The sequence below is a fragment of the Blennius ocellaris genome (genome assembly GCF_963422515.1).
Source record: "Blennius ocellaris genome assembly, chromosome: 5".
NCBI classification, from domain to species: Eukaryota; Metazoa; Chordata; class Actinopteri; order Blenniiformes; family Blenniidae; genus Blennius; species Blennius ocellaris.
The window spans coordinates 12388688-12413541 of NC_137654.1; the positions used below are offsets into that span (position 1 = coordinate 12388688).

Below are 24854 nucleotides of genomic sequence, written 5' to 3' on the forward strand. Positions count from 1 at the left end.
CTTGTATTTGAGCATGTGCTGGTGTTTGGTTAAACTCCCTTGTTTTGTGAATTCTGTTCAACTGAGACAGATACAAATGTAACACGTTTGCTGCAGCCAGGCTGCTGCCATCTTGAAATATTTTATTATATCTTTCTTGTTAATGCTTTAATTATTTTTTGCTTTTGCTGATGGTCATAGAATCATGTTTTCAGCCTTTTATTCTCCTTGACTGTTATTCTGAAATACAATAAACATTGAAGCAAATGCCAAATATATCTTGTTATTACGTTGTATCCTGCTATGAGCAACACGCCCAGGTTGAAGAGATTCAACCAGGCTCGTGTAGATGACGGGCGGTCAAAGTCATTTTACTTCACTGACCAAATACAGCGCAATTTGATTCAATCTATATCTATAACTACAACTCTAACTCTCCATATTTGTTTCAGTGCAACAAAGTATTTCTATATCATTAAGAAGTTCACATTTAATGAAGTATCCTTTTGCAACACATGACAAACCTAAACTTTGAATAAAATAACTGCAAATTCAACAATATCATGCTTCACCACATGCTTTACAACGTACAGATTATGGTGGATTTTTATTCTACTATTTATATCTTCAAAGGCGTAAAACATTTCTACATCTGTGTCGCCATCCTGATCACATGAACTCAATTAGCAAAATACAAAGTGGAAAGTAAGTAATGATGGTCCAATATACTGTATATACTTCAGTTAATAGCAGATTTCATCATGCAGCCCAGATTGGACTTTCTGGCGGGCCCGTTCTCGCCCACAGGCCAAACGTTTGCCCCCCCTGGTGTCGATGCTCCTTCTTGGCAGCATGCTCGTCCACTGTGCACAAACTGCAAAGGATTCTAAGGCTCCACCAACACGACTGCCACGCCCACTCATCGAGACCGTCTACCTGGGACTCCTTTGTCTTTCCCAAGATGAAGTGGAAGTTGAAAGGTTGTCTTTTGGACGCCGTAGGGAGATGTCACAGATCACAGATGGTGCCAAGCCTGCATAAATAACTGAACCTCCAAGACTGTGTTTCAATCTTTGCGGGGGCATTGAATTTCATTATACACCACGAGTTACCAATACGAAAAGGGCAGCAGCTGAACTCAATCCAATCTGGGTCTCATGGGGAGTTACAGAACTTTTTGATCACACTGAGTTTTCACTTGGGTGTGTACACCTTTGTTATGGTTTTTTTTGTGCAGTTTTATAGCAAGCTGAGAGGATATTTCCATCTCACTGAAACCTGGGGTCCTGCATTTTTTTCTTTCTGAAATAGCTCACTGTGTGATTCCTGCTCAGCATGGAACAACAGACAAAGACAGTGAATTTCTGTAGTGGAAAGAATATTTTAGCTGCTAAAATGTTTTCCCTATTGTGGTAAACACCCAAACTGAGCTGAGAAAGACAAATAAAAAAGTTTGATTTCAGAGGCACTGATATGCTAATTCACAGGAATTTAGGTTTAAAACACTATATTTATCAATGAGTGTGAGACTGTTATCATCTCCTATGTGATTTCCGCCACTACAGAGGTGATTCGTGGCAATTAAAAACAAGAAAATGAACTGTGAATGCATATTAAAGCTGTTTTTTGGTTATCTTGCGAGTCAGTGATTCTGACGACCACGGGTTCACAGTCCTGAGGGAAACATAAAGCCATTAAATGGTTTCAGACTTGTTTGAGTTAGTAAACTTTCTTGAAAAAATGCTACATGCTGAAAATGTGCTCACCGTGAACGTGATGTGCCACCGGCTTTTGTTCTAAAAACAGTGGTCTACCTATACGCTTCTAGAATTGATACCAAACCTGTTCAATAAATGACATTCCTGGGTGAGGAGTCATTTGTCACCGAGGACAACTTTACCCTGATTCAGCAGCTTGACTGCCTCAGTAGAAATACAAGGAAATACAGCTTGAACATCATAAATCTTTCCTTCTCCCCCCCCAGAGGGACAGAGCTTATACTACTGCAGCTCCACCCCTCACACTGGACAGTGCACTTCTCCGACAAACTCAAAATGTGAAGAAATATGAGTCAAAATCAGTCGTGTTAAAATTACAGCTCTCAGACAACCAAAAACACTAATCGGTGGCCACTTTGTGCATGAAAAGCAGCTCTAATAGTTCCTGTTCTTGAGAACACCAGCGAGAATAAATTAACAAGGCTTGAATTTATCAGATTAAATCCAAAGTGCAGTGAAGGCGCCTTTAGTGTCTGTGGAGCAGCACACATACATCCTGAGACTCTGTCTGTGAAGCACGCACACAGCAGGAGGCCGTGCATTGTCATGCTGGGCTCCATCTCTGCAGAGAGTAGGCGTGTTTTCTCTGAGGTTGTGCTGCACAAATCACACGCGCTGTCAATTATACGAGAGACCCATTTAGCCGGTTTCAGGACCGGCCCAAAACACACAAACACACTCTTGAAAGGGAATAATTCAGAGAGCACCTCTCTCTTCTCTCGACGCTTTTTATTAAACTTTGATTTGTCTCTAAGCGCTGCTCGTTTTAAAACAGTCTCCATATTTAATGGAGCTCATTGTGCTGATGAAATTTAATGATAATGAGACTGTGCGCGTGTGCATGTATTTACAGTAACGCAGTGAGTGTGTGTGCGCGCGCATCAGTTTGTTTGGACATCTGCGTGCATGCCCACTCTTGAGCGCGTGCTTCATGTTAATAAGTCAAGGTGTTAGGATTAGCTTGCAGGCTGGTGCAGGATGCTACGGGGATGGCGGCGCCTCGCTGCTTCCTCTCCCATGCTGTCAGGCCAGAGGCTTTCTTATTTTAGCACACTAGATACTCCACACACGCTCACTCGTTCCTCTTTCAACCCGCCTGCCATTGCCTCACTTTCTTCACTTTTATTTCTTAGAAAACTTTCCTTTTAACTTTTTCCTCTATTATCTGAAAGTGGCTGCGAGGCTCGGCGGTGGAGCAGAAGGTGGATTATTTAGTTGAGGAGTTTAGTCACAGAGGTGCGATTGACTTTTACAAGAAGTGTTTCTTCAAAAGCAGGCATTCTCAGCTGAAATGTGCAACTTACTACTTACTCTTTGACTCTCACTTTCTTCAAGAAAACACCTCTGGGTTGATGCTTTGTTTCACAAAGCAAACAGTCTTTGATATATACAGCTGAAAAACCACAACCCATTTACCAGTGTGGCCTGGCCATTTAATCGCTCCCTGTAGGTGCACATAAAACATGTAAAAGTGTTGCATGAACATCTCTATTGGCCGTTTTCGCATAGAAATGTTCACTGCCTTCAAGTTACATCTTTCTTCAGAAGCTAACAGTGATGCAGCCAATGTGCACAAACACTTTGCACATAATGAAAGTTGCTACCTGAGCTGTAAGTGTCTCCCAATGACAAAGGAAGACGAGAGTAGTTTTAGTGACAAAACTGAATTAATCTTTAGATTCATTTCTTAAATTACACAGATTTATAAGCAAAAATATGGTGACTGAGTATCAATGTGAATTTCACACAGGAAACATACTTTGACATATTCAAATCTTTGAGTAAGAGAATTTAACTATATCTCATAGTTTCTTACTTGCAGATACTGCTGATGTTTTGATATGTCTGATACAAAGTCGGTGTATTTTTGTGCTTCTTCACTTGATTTCATCGCCAAACTTTCCCCCTTGCTTGTTCACCTTCTTTAAATGGCTCATCTCAACTGTTTTCTCAACCCCGTGTAATAAGTAGCCGCTAATAAATGAATAAATAAGTCTGATATCACCTCCCCCTTGAACTGCAACCTTATCGTGGTGGGGGAGTTTGAGCACCCGAATGACCCTCGGAGCTATGTTGCCGGGGGGCTTGCCCCCCCAGTAGGGTCTCCCAAGGCAAACAGGTCCGAGGCGACGGGTCAGACTAAAAGCAGTTCACAAGACCCCATGGACACACTCACGAGGAAAAAGGTGACGTCGCCCGGTTTGGCGCAGCCGGGGCCACACCCTGGAGCCAGGCCCGGGGTGGAGGCTCGCACGCGAGCGCCTGGTGGCCGCGTTCTTGCCCGCGGGACTCGGCCGGGCTCAGCCCGAAGGGACGACGCGGGCCCCTCTTCCTCATCCTCCTGTGGACCCACCACCCACAGAGGCTGCCGTAGGGGTCGGGTGCAATGTGGATTGGGTGGCAGTCGACGGCAGGGGCCTCGACGACCCGATCCCCGGACACGGACTCTGGCTTTTGGGACATGGAATGTGACCTCGCTGGGGGGGAAGGAGCCCGAGCTTGTGAGGGAGGTTGAGAGATACCGGCTAGATATAGTCGGGCTCACCTCCACTCACAGCTTGGACTCTGGAACCCAGCTCCTCGACAGGGGCTGGATACTCCACTTCTCTGGAGTTGCCCGCGGTGTAAGGCGGCGGGCTGGAGTGGGCTTGCTTATTGCCCCACAGCTCAGCCGCCATGTGTTGGAGTTCACCCCGGTGAACGAGAGGGTTGCGTCCCTACGCCTACAAGTAGGGGACAGGTCTCTGACTGTTGTTTCGGCCTATGCACCGAACAGCAGTTCAGAGTACCCAACCTTCTTGGAGTCCCTGGGAGGGGTGCTGGATAGTGCCCCAACTGGGGACTCCATTGTTCTCCTGGGGGACTTCAACGCCCACGTGGGCAATGACAGCGAGACTTGGAAGGGGGTGATTGGGAGGAACGGCCTCCCCGATCTGAACCCGAGTGGTGTTCTGTTATTGGACTTCTGTGCCAGTCACAGCTTGTCCATAACGAACACCATGTTCGAGCACAGGGGTGTCCATAAGTGCACATGGCACCAGGACACCCTAGGCCGGAGGTCAATGATAGACTTTGTGGTCGTGTCATCTGATCTCTGGCCGCGTGTCTTGGACACTCGGGTAAAGAGAGGGGCAGAGCTGTCAACTGATCACCACCTGGTGATGAGTTGGATGCGCTGGACTGGGAGGAGGCCGGATAGACTCGGCAGGCCCAAACGTGTTGTGAGGGTCTGCTGGGAACATCTGGCCGAGCCTTCCGTCCGCGCAGCCTTCAACTCCCACCTCCGGGAGAGCTTCTCACAGATCCCGAGGGAGGTTGGAGACATTGAGTCCGAGTGGACCATGTTCTCAACTTCCATTGTCGAAGCTGCTGCTCGGAGCTGTGGCCGCAGGGTCTCTGGCGCCTGTCGTGGCGGCAATCCCCGAACCCGGTGGTGGACACCGGAAGTAAGGGATGCCGTCAAGCTGAAGAAGGAGTCCTACCGGGCACTGTTAGCTCATAGGACTCCCGAGGTTCGCATTGCCGGCAGTAAGTCGGACCTGTTTCCTGTGCACGTTGGCCTCCGGCAGGGGTGTCCTTTGTCACCGGTTCTGTTCATCATATATATGGACAGAATTTCTAGGCACAGCCGGGGGCCAGAGGGGGTCCGGTTTGGGGACCACAGAATCTCATCTCTGCTATTTGCGGATGATGTGGTTCTGTTGGCCCCATCAAGCCTGGATCTCCAGCGTGCACTGACACGGTTCGCAGCCGAGTGTGAAGCAGCTGGGATGAGGATCAGCACCTCTAAATCCGAGGCCATGGTTCTCGACCGGAAAAAGGTGGCTTGCCCCCTCCAGGTCGGTGGAGTGCCCTTGTCCCAAGTGGAGGAGTTTAAGTATCTTGGGGTCTTGTTCACGAGTGGGGGAAAGATGGAGCGTGAGATCGACAGGCGGATCGGTGCAGCGTCTGCAGTCATGCGGACGTTGTATCGGTCCGTCGTGGTGAAGAAGGAGCTGAGCCAAAAAGCGAAGCTCTCGATTTACCGGTCGATCTTCGTTCCTACCCTCACCTATGGTCGTGAACTATGGGTCATGACCGAAAGAACGAGATCTCGGATACAAGCGGCTGAAATGAGCTTCCTCCGTAGGGTGGCTGGGCGTACCCTTAGAGATAGGGTGAGGAGCTCAGTCACCAGGGAGGAGCTCGGAGTAGAGCCGCTGCTCCTCCACATCGAGAGGAGCCAGCTGAGGTGGCTCGGGCATCTATTTCAGATGCCCCCCGGACGCCTCCCGAGGGAGGTGTTTCGGGCATGTCCCTCCGGTAGGAGGCCTCGGGGCAGACCCAGGACACGCTGGAGGGACTATGTCTCTCGGCTGGCCTGGGAACGCCTTGGGGTGCCACCGGAGGAGCTGGAGGAAGTGTCTGGGGCGAGGGAAGTCTGGGCAACTCTGCTCAGACTGCTGCCTCCGCGACCCGGCCCCGGATAAAGCGGTAGCCAATGGATGGATGGATGGATGGATATCACTCTTCAGCCTGCCCTGGTTTCACACGTCTTGTGTGTTGCCTGTCGTGCTATTTCCTCTCACTTTACATTTATTCCCAAAGTGTTTTCAGGCTGTTTGATTTCACTTAATCATGCCCTCTTTTTTCAACCCTTCTTTCCTCTTGCCCCAAAACTTCATTTTCGGTTTACACTATTTCTGTCACTCTCCTTTTTCTGTTCATGAATCATTAAAATTTTCATTGTCTTTGTTCTTCTTTTGGCTCCTTTTTAATCTTTCTATTGTTTTCTTTCCCCATTTCTCTCTATGTACAGTGTATGTTTTCCTCCTCTCTCATCTCTTCCTTCATACATCCCCTCTTTCCTTCTCCTTTAATCATGTTTCTCATGTGCACATTAATTCTGCCTCATTATATTCACCTTATAATGGAGATCTCTCTCTCTCTCTCTCTCTCTCTCTCTCTCTCTCTCTCTCTCTCTCTCTCTCTCTCTCTCTCTCTGATGACGACTCATTCTGCGAACCCAAATATCAGTTTAACCCAGTTGGAACATGAGCAGACACCCACGTAGACAAATTATAATTATTTCAGTTTTTCCTCTGCTTCTTTCTCAACAAGTCAAGCTGGCTCCTTTCACCTCTGCTGCAGAACTCAATTCTTGTACATCTAATGTCCAGAGCGTTACTAATATCGGGACACATCTCTTGACACTGAGGTCTGAGGTGAGCATACCTGCCCTCTAACTGCATGACTTCGGTGGAAAATTGGTCTTTGGCTGAGTCACTTGGGCGGCTCATTTAACCCAATATGACCTGGAAAGACGAGCAGTTTTCTCTGCTCTCTCTGAGAGAGAGAGAGAGAGAGAGAGAGAGAGACAATTCTAAATATAAGTGCCAATTTACATGGTGAAATAAGACATAAAAAAGCATTGATATTCACAGAGTAGCCATCAAGGCATATTAATCCAGCAACAGTGTTAATAACGATTGAGTACAGCACTCTCACTGTATATATGTTCTTCTACGCTACTTTGATCACCATGCACTTCAGTAAATTATTTTAGTCTGTACTTTTACAGAGTATTTGATCTGTTACTTGAACACAAAAGTGTGTCTGACTTCCTTGTACTGCCCTATTAATCCTTGTCAGTCTGCTCTTTAAGAGTTTTGATAATTTAGTCTTGATCGGTTTAGACAGCAGACTAGTTCTCAACGGGTCTGACCCACCATCAGCCCGTAATGACAAATCATTCTCCAGTGGAAAATATCACAGTATAAGAAACTAAGACATAAGTTTCATTATAGACCAAAATGAACAACAAATTGAGATATGAAGCAAATAAATATTCCTTTTTAAACACAGTGTTTTTTTAATGCATACAAAAGATTTCTACTGAGATGCAGTTTTAAAATGTAGTTTCAAAAGCAGCTTCAGGCTTTCATGTGCCAACACCTTGCTGCACAAAGCAAACTCAGGTTTTAATAATAACTATCTATACCTCATATTCTGTGTTGTACCTGCGTTTTGCCACGCTCTATTAGCACATCTGAAGAAACTTCACAGATTTTAGTCTGTCGTGAGAATTATCAGTCATCATTCCGTATTACAAAGCTTGGAACTGTAAAGGAGTTTGAATAGATGAAGCTAAATTAAAAACAAGCCTGCGATCCATTTTTGGGTTTGTATTGAGAGAATGTACCTGGTTCACGTACGCCAGTTTTTTCTCACGGTTAAAAAAATAAAATCCTGTCCAGGATGTGAAGGGGATGGAGGGATGGAAGTAACTTACTTTAGAGTGGTCAGAATGTATTCATTACATGGCAACCTCTTTTAGTATGTAAGAAGTCACCCTTCATATTAGTCTGATGATCAGAGTTTAAAAAAAATCTAACTTGCTTTAATGGCTTAACTTCCATTCAGCCCAATGTTTTATTTTCACAAATCTATTCATCTTCATTTTGAATGGTTCATAATCTCAAAATAACAATCTGCAGTTTAGTACACACAACTTTACGACAATGGTACATTCAGTTGCACAGCTTCAAAATTCAAAGCTTGCTGCATCGCCAAGGTACAAGTGCAAATGAGCCTCAGTTAATATTCAGCAGCTTCCAAATCATTAACCCCAATCGGTCCACAGATTCTCTCCTCCTCTGCTACTCATATTTTCCTCACTGTGCAGTCACACAAATGGAAATATAACTAATATTCCCTCTAATATTCTCTAACCAGTCTCTATCCACCTTCTATTAGACTGATTGGAAAATAGAAAGCCTTTCTCGAACACAATAGAAAATCAATGAACTTTATTAAGCATTTATCACCGACATCTTCAGCCTTGTTAACAGAAACAACGAGACTCACTCACCAGGTTCACAGATACAGGTGTGACGCTCCCACTGGTCACTGCAGTGGCTGTGAGAGGGACAGGGAGATGACACGCAGGGGTTTCCAACGTTACATCCAGTCTCCACTTTGACGGACCTGGATGGGCGGGGCAGGGCGGGGGCGTCCGGCCGCACGCCCAATCTGATGCCCTGTACAGACCAAGAAAGTTTGTTGTGGTCTTTGTTCTCAAAGTTACATGAAGAAGACTCCCTTCCCCTGTGGGGTGAAAAGGCCCTTGGATCCTGGTGTTATCTGTCTTTTATAAAACCATCTTAATTTACTTGATTTATTTATTTATTTTTGACTAAATTCCTCCCGAGTGATAATAAAGTTATCTTGGATAAAGATGAAAACCACCGTGTCCATCCTCACCTGTATGCATCCTTTAATCCCGTTCTGAACCTCTCCGGAGCCCAGCACGCCCCCCACATGCAGATGTTTCACCTTCAAACCATGAATCTCATTTCCCACTATCACCGTTCCCTAATGGGAAGAAAAAGAGAGGGTGGTTGGGTAAAGGCAGGACTTGCAGAGATTATTATTAAGAGCAGCATGCTAACTGATAGGTGGCACAAAAAGACAAGAGATACACATTTACATAAATCTATTAGACTAAGAACGGTCTCTGTTGTTTTATTGGTTTATGAACTGAAGGAGATGAACATTATTGATTTCTAAATTCCATTTATGACTACATCACCGAGCAGAGTCCATTCATTATGAAGCTGATGTGAGCCGAACGGAGAGAGGAGTGTGTGTGTGTGTGTGTGTGTGAACAGGAGAGCAGTGAATGATTGACTTCATTAAACTGAAGAAAACAATGATTTGCCATTGCTGTATAGAAGGTCAACCCCTCGGCCGATAACACCGACGGGTCTGCAAAGCGGCTCGACTCACAAGAACCACGAAAGCTGAATGAACGAGTCCCATTCATCATGTCAGCAGCACTGTGGAAGACACTGGAGCCGAGGGCGGAAGATGTCTGATAATAACAAAACGCACGCCAAAACATTTTCAAGGGAAGGGACTGGTTCATTGGCAGATTTGGCTGTTTTTTTTTTTTTTATAATTTGGTATCTGTAAATGGTTTTAGCACTGATGCACTTTGAAGAAGAACCTGGTGGACTGTAACTCGGTGTCTGAACATATAACAATATTAATGAATCGCCAAAACTGATAGGAATGCTTGTTAGATTCTCTGTGGTTGTGTCAGTATTGTGGAGAAAACGGATGTGCTAAAGTGAAGACTGTGGTGTTCAGATTTTAGATTGTTTTTATTGAAGGAAAAAAACATTAAGGCACACTGAACGCACGAAGCAACGCTGAATCTGAGGGCGGTAGTTATTCATCCTGACAGATATCTGCAAGAAATAACCTTGATGTGTATGCTAATTAGTTGACGATGCTGTACAGGCTGCACAGTACTTACACTGTTAAAAAGCCAAAGTGGCGCAAACTGAGGGAAGAAATCTGTCTATCCAACATTAGAGAATAATAATCCAGAAGCTCCATTAAAAAAATCCTTAACAGTCAGCATCTGCACTGCACTGTGGAGTCGTGGTTTGAGGCAGGGAATCAAAAGGTTTGAGTCCAGGAGATGCCATAATCTCCCTGTGCTTGTGTGGGATTCATCTGGGTGCTCAGGCTTCCTGATATGTTTCCATAAAATGCTTTTTGAGGTGAATTAAGCTCTCTTGAATTTCTCGTTGGGATTAAATGTGATTGACTTTCTGTCTCTCTGGAACAGCGACCCGCCTTCACTAATAGTCATCTGGGACTCCAGCATCTTTAGTTGGATGAAGCGGTATAGAAGTCACCTGACCGCACTCAAACAGACATCATCCAGTATGATCCGACCTATTAATCCAGTGGAGATTAGAGACACTGGGATTAGCAGAGCCTCTGATTCATTACTGGGCTCCAAGAAAACATGTGTGTTTTTTGCATGTGCAGCGTCAAGACGAACATGGACAGTGGAACGTTGTCCATTTGAGACAGCTGTTGATTTGAAATAGCCAAATTAAATCAAATGAAAGAACTGCTCTGAATCATTTTTACATTTGAGCTAATTGAAGGTGTTAAACCTAGTAAAGCAGATATAATTAAAACCTTTTATTCATTCAAAACTATGCTTGCAGGCAAAAATACCTAAATGATAATAGCTGCATTTAGTGCCTTTTAATATTATTTAAGGTTTTATACGGGCTGCCCTTAAAAAATTCCAGATATGATATGTTCATTGATTTGTTTCCTCACTACTGGAAAGTTAAGGTATGTCTGAAGGATCCTGTTCAGGCTTTGTACTGTGAGCTTTACCTGATAGAGTCCGAAGTCGAGCCGCAGTGTGGCCACGTAGCGCGTCTCTCTGCCACTGCGAACATCTCGCAGCTCCAGCTGGAGGTCGTGCCACCGGCCGTCTGCCACATGGACCTGATCCAGGCGCAAACGCACCGGCCTGGTGGCGCCGCGGGTCACTGAGAACACCAGCTGACCGTTTATCACCTGAGAGAGAGAGAGAGAGAGAGAGAGAGAGAGAGAGAGGGAGGGGGGGCAGGGAATACACACCATTCAAACTGCTTGTTTACTATTGTAAACCATAGAGTGCGTGCGTGTGTGTGTCTGTGTGTGTGTGTGTGTGTGTGTGTGTGTGTGTGTGTGTGTGTGTGTGTGTGTGTGTGTGTGTGTGTGTGTGTGTGTAATCCTATGTCTTGGCGACACTCCTGCCAAGATCCACCAAATTCAAAGCTCTGTACAGTTGTCGTATTTGAATTTGTAATTATACACTGTATAATTTGAAAAACAATACAAGTGTTTTGAGAGATTCATATTAAACAGAAGCTGATTATTTAGCATAAACACCATAAATGATTCCGTGGTAAATATAAGACATCAGTATAATTCCCATAACTAGCGTTACACACTGAGCCGACACAGTATTTACATCCTTTACCACCTAAAGTGATTGGAGCTCAAATATGCAGCGCTGAGCTAAACCATGAGATTAAATTGTTTATGGTGCAAAATCTGCCTTTTAGCATAAATGCAGCTAAAGCTTTTGGAGCAGATGAAATGCAAAAGGGGAAAGAAATGGCTTCTCCTCTTCAGCATGGCAAAAAGTCACAACTTTTCAGTCAAGAGGTTTTGGGAAGTTAGGAAACAATTATCTGCAGCATAGTCTCATTTCTTAGAAAGCAAGTATCTCCGAGTTCACCTGTACTAATATGTCTGGGTTGTTTCCTTCAGGATTTTGGGAGACGTTAACATTAAACGCTAAAATGTGCTGAATGCAGGATTCGGAGGTAAAATCAATGACGACCAAATTTCAAATTCAATCATGAACACACTGGTTGTGTTGGAACAAACAGGGCACAGCAGAAATGTTTGCACAGACACAACATGGGGTCACAGTTGAGGCACAAGCATTGCAGGAAAACAAAGACTTTGGTGAGGAATCAATGCTGTAACTTCAAGACAGATTTGTGGTCTTTCAATATCCTTTTCACATAAATACTCAACTGTTTCCTATCTTTTTACCACAAGTCTTCTTTGGTTTGTTGTGTGATGCATTTTGACAGGGCAGTTTTAAAACGTACAGAATCAGACTCACAGTTATTAATGTTATAGTATTGATGTTTGTTCGTTTGCTGTTTGGACTGGTGGATAGTGTAAACTTAACCTTACAGTATTTCTCTTGATTAAAATAGTGACAATCAGGATGTTCAAACAGGAGTCTGAAACCCGACACCTGCACTACAAAGCGGGATTAACATATCCAGGATATCTCTCGTTATCTAGATTGATAAAGCCAGACATTCACAATCCTTGATAAGAGGTACGATGAAGCTGGAAGAGGCATGAGCAAGACGAATAAAAACAAAGCTTGTTCAAATCAAATTATGAAAGTGCAAAAATAATCACAGTTTATTCTGAAATTCTGAGTAAAATTAAACTGTGGAAAGCTTCCATGGTGTTAGGAACAAAACTGAAAAGTTCACACAGTCTAAATGGTGTAAAAATAAACTAACAGACAACAAATGAGTAAAAGCCTGTGTGCCCCAGGGAACATGCACAAAAAGACAGTTTTGGGTTAGACTGAGTTGGATGAAGGTTCAGGTCAAGCAATCCTTTTTACTGAGGTTCTACATAAAGAGTTCCTAATTGCACACTTGCGTAAAGAGATTGCACTTTCAGTTTGCATGCATTTTGCAAGTGAGCAACTGAGAAACAGGATTACAAGGTATTCAAAAAATATTTTGAGTGATTTCGATTCCTCTTTACACAAAAACAATCACACTTGCTTGCATTCACTATGGAGTGGCTAGATGGAAAGTATAGTCCCCCACAAGTAAATCAGAGCAGTACAAGCAAATTAAGTAACTTGAACTTTGAGGTACAACACAGAAAATAATTGAGAATAAAGCAAATAAATGTTGTGAGGTGGGGGGGGCAGTTGAGGAAATGCTTATAGCCTCAATAATAGCAGGTGCAGTAAACTTATAGCTAAATGTCTTTTTGAAAAGATTTGTATTGTTCATTATTGCATCTGAAAAGGTTTGAACGTGACAGCAGATCCTTTTAACCTTCAGCAGAGATCGTATTATTGTGCTGAGAGACATTTTCTCATAATTGGTCCTCTGTGAACTGAGAACACAATCCATTTGCATGACTGTGCAATTTAGCAAGTTTTGTGCAGAATCTCAGTAAATCAGGCCCGGCGTATTATTTTACGTGCGTATGTGTTCACCTGGAACAGCAGGCTGGTGTACTGTCCAGCCTGCGCCTGCAGCAGCGTGCCCTCGCGAGCCCTTGTCCGGAACACCAGGCCCAGGTACCAGGGAGTGGAAATGGTCACGTCGTTCTTCAGGTCCCACCAGAGGGCGCTGTTTCCCAGGAACTTGTGCGCATGTGGCATCACTTTGGCGGGAAGCAGGAGAAACAGAATGAATGAAAACAATTTCAAAATGCAGCAATATGAAAAACAGCCTCTGCTGCTCGTCAAGGAACGGTGTGATATTTATGTTTTGTTCGTGAGTTTTTCCCGCTCATCGCAAAAACAAATACATTAACTGTTTCCGGTTGGAACTTGGCTAAGAGATCTATGAAGTACCATTTCTCAATTTTCATTTAATTTTTCAATCTCAGTCAGTCAGTCAGTCAAATGAAGGTTTATATCCTCCCCAAAATAAATTGAAGTTCAAAATCCTTTGGCATAAAAAAAAAGTCTGAACTTTTAAACATTTGTCAGTGACATTAAGAAAAAAACCCCGCAATTTCACTTCATCCCACAACAGCACTTCACTGTGTGATTTCCCCTTAGGGTTGTACATCCATGCTTTCAATCAAGACATGTCAGTACCTATGGAGGAGTTAAAGTTACCTGGACTCCACTGGGGCTGCACAACGTCCTCTCAATCTTTCTATGTTTATCAAGTTCAATTCCATAAAGGAAAACACTCAGTTACCCCAAGTGTACAAATGTGACTTGGTAGGTTTAAATAGCATGTCTTCCAGTGGACTATAGTGTGTCTCTCTGGGTTGAGCTGCAGTTTTTTTATCATCAGTTTCCCTTTTTTTCCTCACGTCAAAGCAGGTCAGTCACCAAGGTCGAGCCAGCCACGCCCTGAAGCCGTCCATGTTCATTGTGCTCGCACGCACGCACGCACGCACGCACGCACGCACGCACGCACGCACGCACGCACGCACGCATGCACGCACACACACACATACACACACACACACACACACTTTACAAGCCTGCAGCTCTGATGGTTCAGAACAGAATGAGGAAGAAACTGTGAATCAGCAGCAGAAAAAATGCTAAAAGAAACTGTGGCAATGATGAAAGGATGAATGAATGCTTTTCAAGTATAAGAAATTAACTGATTAAGAATGAAAACAATTTTCATTTGCCGTTCCTGTTCTAAGTTTGAAAATTTTACCGGCAGCACAATAACAGAGTTACTAAGGAATTAATAGCTCATTAGTGTAATCAGTCACAACTAAAAATTATAGCTGCATTTTTAAAACAAAACAAAACAAAAAACAGTCCGATCACTGAAAACAGTTGTGTCACGATATCAGCTGTTATTGATAATTTCGCCAAAGTAGGACAATGAAAGTGCTGCAGTTAGCAGTTGATGCAACTTCACTGCAGAAAGCCTGTTTACTCTACACTGTAAAAAATACAGTGTGATTTCAGGTAGAACACTGCAAGCCTCTGGTGCATAACACAAACACATTCTACATGAAATGAATTTGAATTCAAATGTGACCTTCTGATTGAAACCCATCAGTTTGAAGCAGATGCATCAGAGCGGGGACAGATCGAAACTGCAGGGTCGACGTTCTTCATTAGCAGGTTTATAAAATAGTGGATTAGCATATCCTATTTTTTTAATAACCATTTTGATTGAAAAATATCAAAAAGTACCAATTAATGATTTTAATATCTTATTAGTACATACATTCTTTTATGTGTTTGCGCAATAGTGAAAGATCTTGTGCATTATGTCATCAAAATTGTGACAATGTTGTTTCCTAGTGATTGTACCAAAGTATTATATCAATGCTTAATGAAAACACTGTAAGATAATGTAGTTTTATGAACATATGCACATTTTTATCATTTCGTTGGTGTTTGGGCGTTCTGAGTGCAGTTTTTTTTTGTTGATTAATTGCTGGCAGGTCAAGCAGTATCCTAATGGGAATAATGTTCTCATTGTAATTTTTCTAAACTATTGCATATTACCAGGAAAAGTGTGTGTGCAGTGTATTATGACTATCAAAATTAAAATATTGTTATTTTTATCAAAATAAAGTTATTTAAAATGTTGATTATATATATATATATATATATATATATATATACATATATATATATATTTTTTTTTTTTTATTGTTTTTTTTTTTACAGTTTCTATTTCACGTCCTCGAGAGTGGCTGGGACACATGTTTTAGAGTGTAGAAGATAAATGTAGCCTCTCACCGTGGCTGCAGTCCTTCCCTCCGTACCCCAGGGGACAGTCACAGGAGAAAGTCTCCCAGCTCACCCTGCAGGTTCCTCCGTTCTGACACGGGTTGGATTTGCAGAAAGGCAGTTTGGCACTGCAGCCTGAAACAACCAAACAAGAATCACTTTCCATGACGTGCGTCTCTGAGAATGCATAATATTAATCGCAATGTTGCAATAAATCACAAGGCTGTCACTTTCCGTTTCATTAAATGGTCTCCAGTTTCCAGTGTGCATATTTAGAGATAATCCTGCATGAAAGCATAATGCAGCCAATAGGCATGGCCTTGTAACCATTTTTGATTTTGCATTAAAAGTCATAATCATAGGTATTTATAGATGTGTGTGAGGTTTTGGTTCCTAATGATTGCTATAGATAAAAAAAAAAAAAAAAAAAGTGAATTTAAGTCCATCTGGACCTCCTCTGCCCATAAAACTAACAATACTGACCAGGAATTGTTCCATTGTTGGCGATGAATGCAGCCAGATCCAGAGGTTTGTTGTCAATGTGCAGCTCCTTCATGCAGCCAATAAACTCTCTGGCGCCGAAGGGGAAGTTGTCCGGCACGTTAGGAACCCCACCCAGAAATAATGGACCAGTCAGATCCAGAGACCTAAGAAACATGAACATATGAATCAGTAAAAAACCTTTCATGCATGTTCAAATTGCTTTTATATCATTGACAGGGTGAAACAGTAAATACAAGTAAGGGAAGTACTCTTTTTTTGCCCTTCCTTTGATGAAAATAATAATTTCTTGTTTGAAAATTTAAAACAACCACCATAAAAAAATATACAAATGGGAGTAAACAATAAAAAAAAAATGTCTGACTCTATATACATTCATACACATGTCGCACAATAGTTTCTTACAATTTTTAATTCTGAGGAACTTCAAAGTAATTCCATTTAAGATATTGCATTAAATTGTTTTGTTTTAGCCTTTTCTTTTTCTCCATTCTTTTTCCTTATTGCTATTAGACAGTAACTACTGTTATTGCGTGTCTGTCGGTCCATCCATCCTTTTATGGTGCAATAGTGGATGAAATAAATCAAATCTGAATGTTTGAACATAAAGAAGATCAAGAACAAAAAGAGTGGAGGAGTAAATGGGACTATGCAAGGATGTGTGGTGGGAAGGAAGAGGAATTAATAAATAAGGACAGAAAAGTAAAAAAAAGAGGTGTGAGTGAAGCAAAGGGATTAACACAACAAAAGGATTAAACATGTCATCAGAAAATGTGCAAAGGAACATGAATCTCACAACGGCAGTGGATTATGAATTGTAATCAGATGTTTTTTTAATAAGATTCGAGTGGAAAAAGGGAACTGAAAAGATGTGTGTGTGTGTGTGGCGGGGGGGCAGAAAGACAGATGAACAAACAGAAGATTAAATAGGAGTTACAGCAAACGTCTGTAGAGACGAGGTAAAGGTGGATGACAAGTCAGAGGGAGAGAAGAAAGTCGAGCACGAAAGGAAGAGGATGATCGGGGACGTCAACAAACAGCGGAGTTACTCGCATAAAGAGGAGACAAGCAGCGACAAACAGGACACACTGATGCTGCTGGGGAGACAGATGAACAAACAGGAGATTAAGTGTGAGCTGTACCAAATGTCGAGAGGGAGAGAGAGAAGAGAGAGAGAAGGGGAGAGAGAGAGAGAGAGAGAGAGAGAGAGAGAGAGAGAGAGAGAGAGAGAGAGAGAGGTGGATGACAAGGCAAGTTGAGGAAAAGTGAGAAGGAAGATGGTGGGAACAGGAAATGACAGTTATGGGACCACATGAGCACGAAAAAACGAAAAAGACTGAAAATGTGCATTCACTGTGAGTTTGATCCTGTTTCATTGTGAGCCGAGGTTTTTTTCCCTTCTCTTTCTGCAGACACACGCTGCTACGTGCCAAATCAACAGACGCCAGTGGAATATTGAAGGGCGCCAAAGCGAGACAAAAAGGTGCCAGAGTCAAACAAACAAGAGATTAAATGTGAGTTACTGCAAATATCAACGGCAAAAGTCATTAGAGGAGGCTGTGGAGACGAGCTGAAGGCGGGTGAGAGAGGGAAGGAAGAAGGAGCGGAGGACAAAGGTGCTGAAGTGTTCGTCTCTGGGCTTCCTCTTTGATCCAGCCTCTCTTCCCTCAGCCCCACTCAGCTCCGACTGAACGCAGCCGACGTGATTACAGCTTACAGAGGCGAGGCCACATGTCAACACTATGACAGCCCGCTCTCTGAGCGAGTGTGTGCGTGCATTAAGCACTTATTGGTGTACGTGGAGACATTAGAGAAGGGCAGAGCACGGGGAGAGTGGACTGCACAACTTTGGCAAGGTCGCACAGAGCAGCGGCTGGACTGCCGCAAAAGTGCGGGAGAGACGGAGGGAGTGATGAAAGGAAATGAGCGACAGCATGGAGCTGATGAGAGAGAAGGAAACAGACACGAAGGAGCATAGAGATGTCAAAGAGCTGCGCCTCATTAAAGCTTCAGGTCCCCTCCGGCTTCCCGCACAGTCACCCCGTCACCCTGAGCCTTCACCCCACCAAATCCTCCCTGACTGATTTCAAAAAGTTTCAGCAGGATTTTCGCAGATTAGACTGCTTAAGACGACACCAAGTCATGTAACACCTAGATTTTATGTGAAAGCAGTGATCTGCTTACAGGCCTGGATTGTGACATTTCATTCTGTCAAATCTGTTGAGGCATTAACACCGATGATGATGATGATGATGATGATGATGATGACGATGTGCAATAGCAGTTGTATGTCATCTTCAGGAAATGGGGGGTAAATGATTAACACATAATACATGACAGTGGTTGGGCGTTTCTCTCTGGAGTTTGCGTGGCCTTTCTGTGCCTTCTTGGCGTTTCCCCGGGTAATTGATTTTACTTTCACATTTTAAAATTATCCATATGACGTTAATCCATCCATCCATATGTGTTATATATTGGAATATTATATTCAGTAATATGTAATCAGTAATAAAACATCATTGCAAAATAAGCAAGTAGAGAGGACAGCTGCTATCATGACACCCTGTCAAAGAGAGAATTGTACATTTTTGTTCGCCCCTTCATCACCATGAGACTCAACCTGCAGACCGACAGAATTAACAAATTATTTATGCACAATGACATGAGATCTATTAAAATCTGACGGGGTCTGTCGTCATTGAGGAGTTATCCTATTTGTACACTTAACTGAAAGAGGCAGGCAGGAAAGATTCAACAGTTAAAGTTGATCAATAAAAGTTGACATCAATTCCAACCACAATATAGAGGTTGAAGTGAAGGCTGTCATCATGTTGTCATAGGTGACCTGTCCGGTGTCTAACCTGCCCTTGCCCTTCATATATATTGTATATTGTGCTGACGTATGTCTGTATGGGCGCCACCCAGCTTCAGGGCGGCAGTGGCTCAGTTGGTATTTAGAGCAGGTTGCTGGTTCAAGGCCACATGTCCCCTTGCCCATGATGTCACCTTCAGCAAGACACTGAACTCAAAACTGCTCTCAATAACTGGATTGAGTGTTTGCCTGCATGGCAGCTGCCACCATCTGGCTGAGATGGGATGAATGTGAACATTGTAAAGGATTTGCGCACTGTTTTGCCGCCTCTCTCTGTCACCTGCTTTTCTTTCTGTAACCCCTGGGAGTCTGCTAATGCCAGTTTCCTCCTGTTAAAAAAATAGTTTATCCTTTCCATAGTCACCTACAAATGCTCAGGTGGAATCGTTGGGTTTTCCTCAGTAAAGTTGCCTTAAATTGTATTTGGTACTACATTATAGAAACAACAAGTTTCAATGATTTTTCATTGAGAAAAAAGTGTCTTTAAGCCTCCAATGAATTAAATGTTATTTTATATTGGAAGGTGTCTTTAAAAGAAGCTCTCACATACAGTACAAACACTGCCCACAGCTCAGGGTCAGAGACAATACAATGGAAATGTACTTGATAGGGTATTGTTCACATAATTTGGTCAGAAAGATATTAAAATAAATTTTAAGACAATATTGCAGGATCAAAAACACAGAACAAATTCATCAACATATTTAATACACACTTGGCCCTAAAGAGAGTGTTTCATGCTTTTGGCCTTCTTTTTTTTTTCTTCAAAATTCTAGACCCCCACCTCTGTGTGGAGTACCTGAGCCCTCCAGACTCCAGTTAATCATGATCATATTTGTAGGTCTCCTATACCAGTCTGCGGTGCTTTCATATCATCACATCACTTATTACAAGCATAAAAAAGGATGGAGAGCTGGCAGAGAGAGAGAGAGAGAGAGAGAGAGAGAGAGAGGGGAACTCACTTCTTGTTACTGGTCTGTTTGCCCTGTGCAGCACAGCTGTAATTTCCGAGCTGCGTACCGAAGCGGAGCGACAAGGACGTATCGCAGTCGTCCACGCTCACCACAGCAATCTTCTCATCCGATGGACCCTGAGCTTCACCGCTCATACTACGCCTCGGCTGAACACACATACAAGCAAACCCACGAGACTGAATATAGGGTAGAACGAAAGGGAAAACATGAAACATCACGACACCAGTCGACATGCGGGGAAACCCAAAGCATTGACTAAATCTAGGGTTTGTATCAACGCAGCCAACAAATAGTTTCAACACAGCGATTTACAGTTCTACTGTACGGTATGTTAAAAAGGGGAGAAATTTGAGTTAGTAAGACAAAGAATAACAAACACTTTATTAGGGGTGAGATTAAAATAAAAAAACACAAAAGCAGACACACATTCACTCATCACTCGCTGTCTGCTGGTGGAAAAAAAGGACAGAACGAAGGAAAGAAAGGAGGACACGAAAAGAAGTGTATGTGCACCCTGACACACACTCATACTCACATAGCGTGTAGCTGGCTGAGGAAAATGAAAGAACATGAAAGAAAATTAAAGGAGATGTGCAGCCAATGTGCATGCATATAAAATGGTGACAAGCAAACGCCCACATAATTGCACACATGCACAAACACTTCAGCTGCATTCAGAGTGCTGTCTGCATCGAGGCTGGTACAACTATTGTGCCGACGCATCAGAAGCACAAACGGAAGAATGCCAACGATCACTTCAAACGGTTTCTCATCAGACAGATTTCATTTTGGCTGAATGTGAGATCAAACATGAGATCAAAAAGTGAAAATGGTTTGGAACGCACAAAGACAAAGTGTGTAGGATGTCCTATGTAAACCCACCTTGTTGTAATAGCGGATGTGAACTGTGTGCCAGTTTCCGTCGCTCACCCCGCCTGGCAGGAAGGGACTCACCTGAGTGGAGGATTCACCTGCAGGCAGATGGATGAAGTTTGTGTCAAGATCTAAGCAAGTAATAGTTTCTATCTCCACAGGTGGATTAAACCTTCAACACAAGGATTATCTATGAGTTTTACTTATAATCCCCTCTGTCCCAGCTTCAGGCATGCATGAATTAAACATGCTTAGTAAATAAGTCCCTCTTTGTAACTGTAAAGTTTCTGTATTTTGTTTTCTGGAGTTTGTACACTTTCCCTGGAGTTGCTAAACATACTCTGGTTTCCTACCACCGTCCATAAACAGGTAATTGAATATAATTGGTGACTGTTGCCCAGTCAAAGATAAACCATGTCACATATTTATAAGAGTGTCACCATGCTGAAAGTGACACTAATTGTATCCTTCCAGGAAACCTCATGGGCATGATCAGAAAGGTCCATGTCACTCTAACCAAACACCTTATCGCAGAGATAGACAGGGTGCATGTTTCCAATATCTTATTGATCTTTCCTTCCGTCTTCTAGACCAATTTACACAACTCAGCACTGGAACCGATCCCAGTTAATTATAGTTAAAGGCAGGGTACATCCTGCACAGGTTTCCAGACCATCACATGGCGAATGCAGGAACAGAAAGTCAGACATCCTCAAATTTACAACCACAGGCACAATTTAGAGAAAGCTTGGCACTAAAATGTCTCTGAGCCAAACTAGGACACGAACCCTGAATGTTCCTGCTCCAACAGACCTGTATTTATTATATTTGTTATCATGAAGCTCTCCTGGTAACAAGTCACTCATTTTGTTCAAGTGTGTTGAAGCTGGAACAAATCAAATCCTCCAGGACTGTGAAAGTTCAGGACCAGGAGAGCCCAGTATTGATCTACATGTATTTAAAAAAACAAACAACCGAATGCCTCAAAGTTATTTTATTTGCTGCTACTTTCATCAAAAACGTCAGGGACAGCATCATAATCTTGTTCCAGCTTTGCAGTCTTATCTTGTTTAGTGTTTCCTCAATAAATAAATAAAAAACCCTCTGCCCTGATGATTACTGAATAAACTGTTTGATTAATAATCTCTGAGTCTAAGTCGTACATGATGTGCTTAGTCATTGTCCATCAGGCCTCTGACAGACAGATAGGTGAACATACTCTGTTGTCCCACAAGTGAAAATTGTTTTCCTACTGGTCACATGTTGTTGCTTCATGATAAACATACAGCAGAATATGGTCTGTCCTCATCTGTATTCAAAGAAGCTTTCCGTACAAAACTGTATATGGCATTGTATTGAAAATACTTGAATAAACATGATCCCGTTACCTGTGGAGTATTTGAACACCACTTGTCCGTCTTGAATCTCCAAGGCGATGAAGTCGTGTTTCTCATTGAAGCGTCCATTATAGAACAGAAGGCCACTGTTCTCCAAGGTGGCAAATCTACAACAAACACACAATAGCTTCATTATGACTATGCCATATGCAGGTTGAATTGTATTACTATTCTAATTATCCAGCTGGAATCTTTTTTTTTTTTTGCAACCAGGAAATATACAACAAGGCAGCTCCTGAGTTTTCTGATGAGATATTTAACTCTTTCGCCCAGCCTATGCAACATCTGACCCTGATACAAGCAAGCAATACAAAAACTAATTCCGCACAGCAAAACAAAGCCGACTCCAGCACACTTGTGCTTAGCATGGAAGAACAAAAGGTATTCAAACCCTTCCACAGTTAATTAACTTCTCTGCCGGAGACGTGTCTCCTCGCCCCCAGCAGATCAGACTCATACTGCAGCCGTTTTCTGCAGGAAAGACGAATAAAGTCCCTCTTGACAAAAGGGTTCCTTCTGCTATAACACAGACCACAATCCAAACAGATGCTCCTGCCTTCCATCATTTTCTTTTTCTTTTTTTTTTTTTTTACTCATTTTAATATATATTTTTCTAGTTAAACATTCAGCCCTCACATGAAGCACCTGACATTTTTTGAGCAGTCTAGATTTTTCTTTGGGGTTCTCAGCAAGGTTCACTGGTGTTAAAAAAAAAAATTGGATGCAACTCAACGCCAACAGTCACAAATATCTTAGATGTCATGGGTCAGATTCAGCTGTGCAGCCCTGAAGCTGCTGTAAATCCTTTGAAAAGAATATTGCTTCTCATTTTCTGCTTTATTGAGTTAAAAATATCAGCATTGGCTTGAACAGCAGCCAGACTGGTGAGACCAACAGATATATTATTGCAGTGCAGCACTGCGGACAAGAGGATGTTATGACACGTTTCAATCACAATGACATTAAAACTATGCTATTTGAGGCTGCTGTTATTGTCTGAAATAAATCCAACCTTATTCAACAGCATAAGAGTCTTGTTTGTACAGCTCCAACAGGTAGCCTAACCCAGAGTCTGCACATCGGGTCTCGACAAGCCACCACGAATAGCCGAGAAGCAGTGTAACATAAACTTTGCAAGAGTAAGTGCAGAATATGAGCTGTGGCAATGAGGCGTGGCTGCAAGGAGACTGAAGGGGTAAATGACTGGAAACACATTTTAATATCTGTTGGTATTAGAGTGATTGTAGTATGTAAAATTCATTATATGAAATCAGTAACTGTGTGAAAATAATATGAAGCAATTTTCCCTCATAACACCTACAAAGTAAAAGTTGATGATATCTTAATAGAACATGATGATTTTCAGCCCAGCTCAAGGAAGTAAAATGGTTTTCAGAAACAAAGGTTTTCTTCAGCTGGACTGCAAATCACTCAAACTCAACCAAAAAACTTTAAATTTCCTGACACATATTTCCATATTTCCACACCATATTCAAAATCTTAACTACCAACAAGAAAAACTTCTAAAAATCAGCTTCTCAGTCAAAATGAAAAAAAAAAAACCAAATACCGCCTGCTGTTGTTTGTAGCAGTGACCCTCATGTTGAAATCCAGCACAGTAAACAGGAGACTGAGTAAAATAAGAAGTGTGCATTAAGCACAGTGACCCACACAGTGCTGACCGGTCAGATCATGTTGTCGGATCACAGACGCCCTGAGAGGGCTGGTTCGAGGATTTGCCTGGTCTCACATTGTCCATTTTAGACACTGGACTGAGTTGGTGTAGTCACCAAAGTTTGACATCATTAGAACTTTTTGGGAAAATTGTGGAGCTCTGAGGAAAACGGGAAAAACTGAGATAAAAGCACACGCCAGGAATTAGTCATCCTCTGTCTGCTTTGTTAGTTTTTAGTCTTCTTCATTGTTATTGTTCTGTTTCTGCAATAACCTTTAGTGATACAGGTTTTCGTAATTGAGATGTGACATTTCATTCTCAAGAGAGACCTGTTTCAGACAAACATTCAGGCGTATAGCTGACTCGTGTTCCACTCAGCTGTTCCAGAGGGCCTTGTTAACTTTCTGCTCCTTCGTTGTCCTATGTTGGACTTGGGAATTGTGAATTTGGGAATTAATACAATAAGTACATCACATTCCAAGGAAATGCAATTTGATGTTACTTGTACATTATTGATCATTTAAAGGAATGACCAATTAAGTGCCAAATCAAACCATCGCCATTCACCACTACTCTCGCCATTGTTCAACACAGGAGTTCACAGTGTTAGAAAACATTGCTCGACTTATCGTCATTGTCCAGACAGCAGAACGAACAGCACGTTCAGACAGACGATGCTCATTTGACCAGAAGACCGTGACCGTAAAGTGTCATAGCAACTGCTCCATGGTGGCCACATCAGCCTGGCAACGATTGCACGGACCACATCGCCTTAGCAACTATCATTAGACGACATCACCCCTGGCAACCATCCCCACATCACTCCCTGACCACTCTTAAGGGCCACTTCAGCTCTCCCTTAGACCGGCACTCTGCATCATGCCAAGACGGAGCGGCAGAGAAAGTGGAAGGAGACGAGTAAACACGCAGGATTTACGTCATAAGACAGTCACTTACTT

At 42.7% G+C, this 24854-nt stretch overlaps 1 protein-coding gene across 1 annotated transcript in view; it reads right to left on the minus strand.

Annotated features, from left to right (window-relative positions):
• Positions 1-24854, minus strand: part of celsr3 (cadherin, EGF LAG seven-pass G-type receptor 3) — a gene marked incomplete at both ends in the record, with an annotated part of 119486 nt that overhangs the window by 42001 nt on the left and 52631 nt on the right. Inside the window, 10 exons of the mRNA XM_080496409.1 lie at positions 8608-8776; positions 9000-9110; positions 10944-11129; positions 13372-13541; positions 15613-15738; positions 16087-16250; positions 19939-20096; positions 20486-20500; positions 20833-20921; positions 22212-22327. Coding sequence (XP_080352535.1) covers positions 8608-8776; positions 9000-9110; positions 10944-11129; positions 13372-13541; positions 15613-15738; positions 16087-16250; positions 19939-20096; positions 20486-20500; positions 20833-20921; positions 22212-22327 — 1304 coding nt within the window. The remainder of the gene's footprint in view (positions 1-8607; positions 8777-8999; positions 9111-10943; positions 11130-13371; positions 13542-15612; positions 15739-16086; positions 16251-19938; positions 20097-20485; positions 20501-20832; positions 20922-22211; positions 22328-24854) is intronic.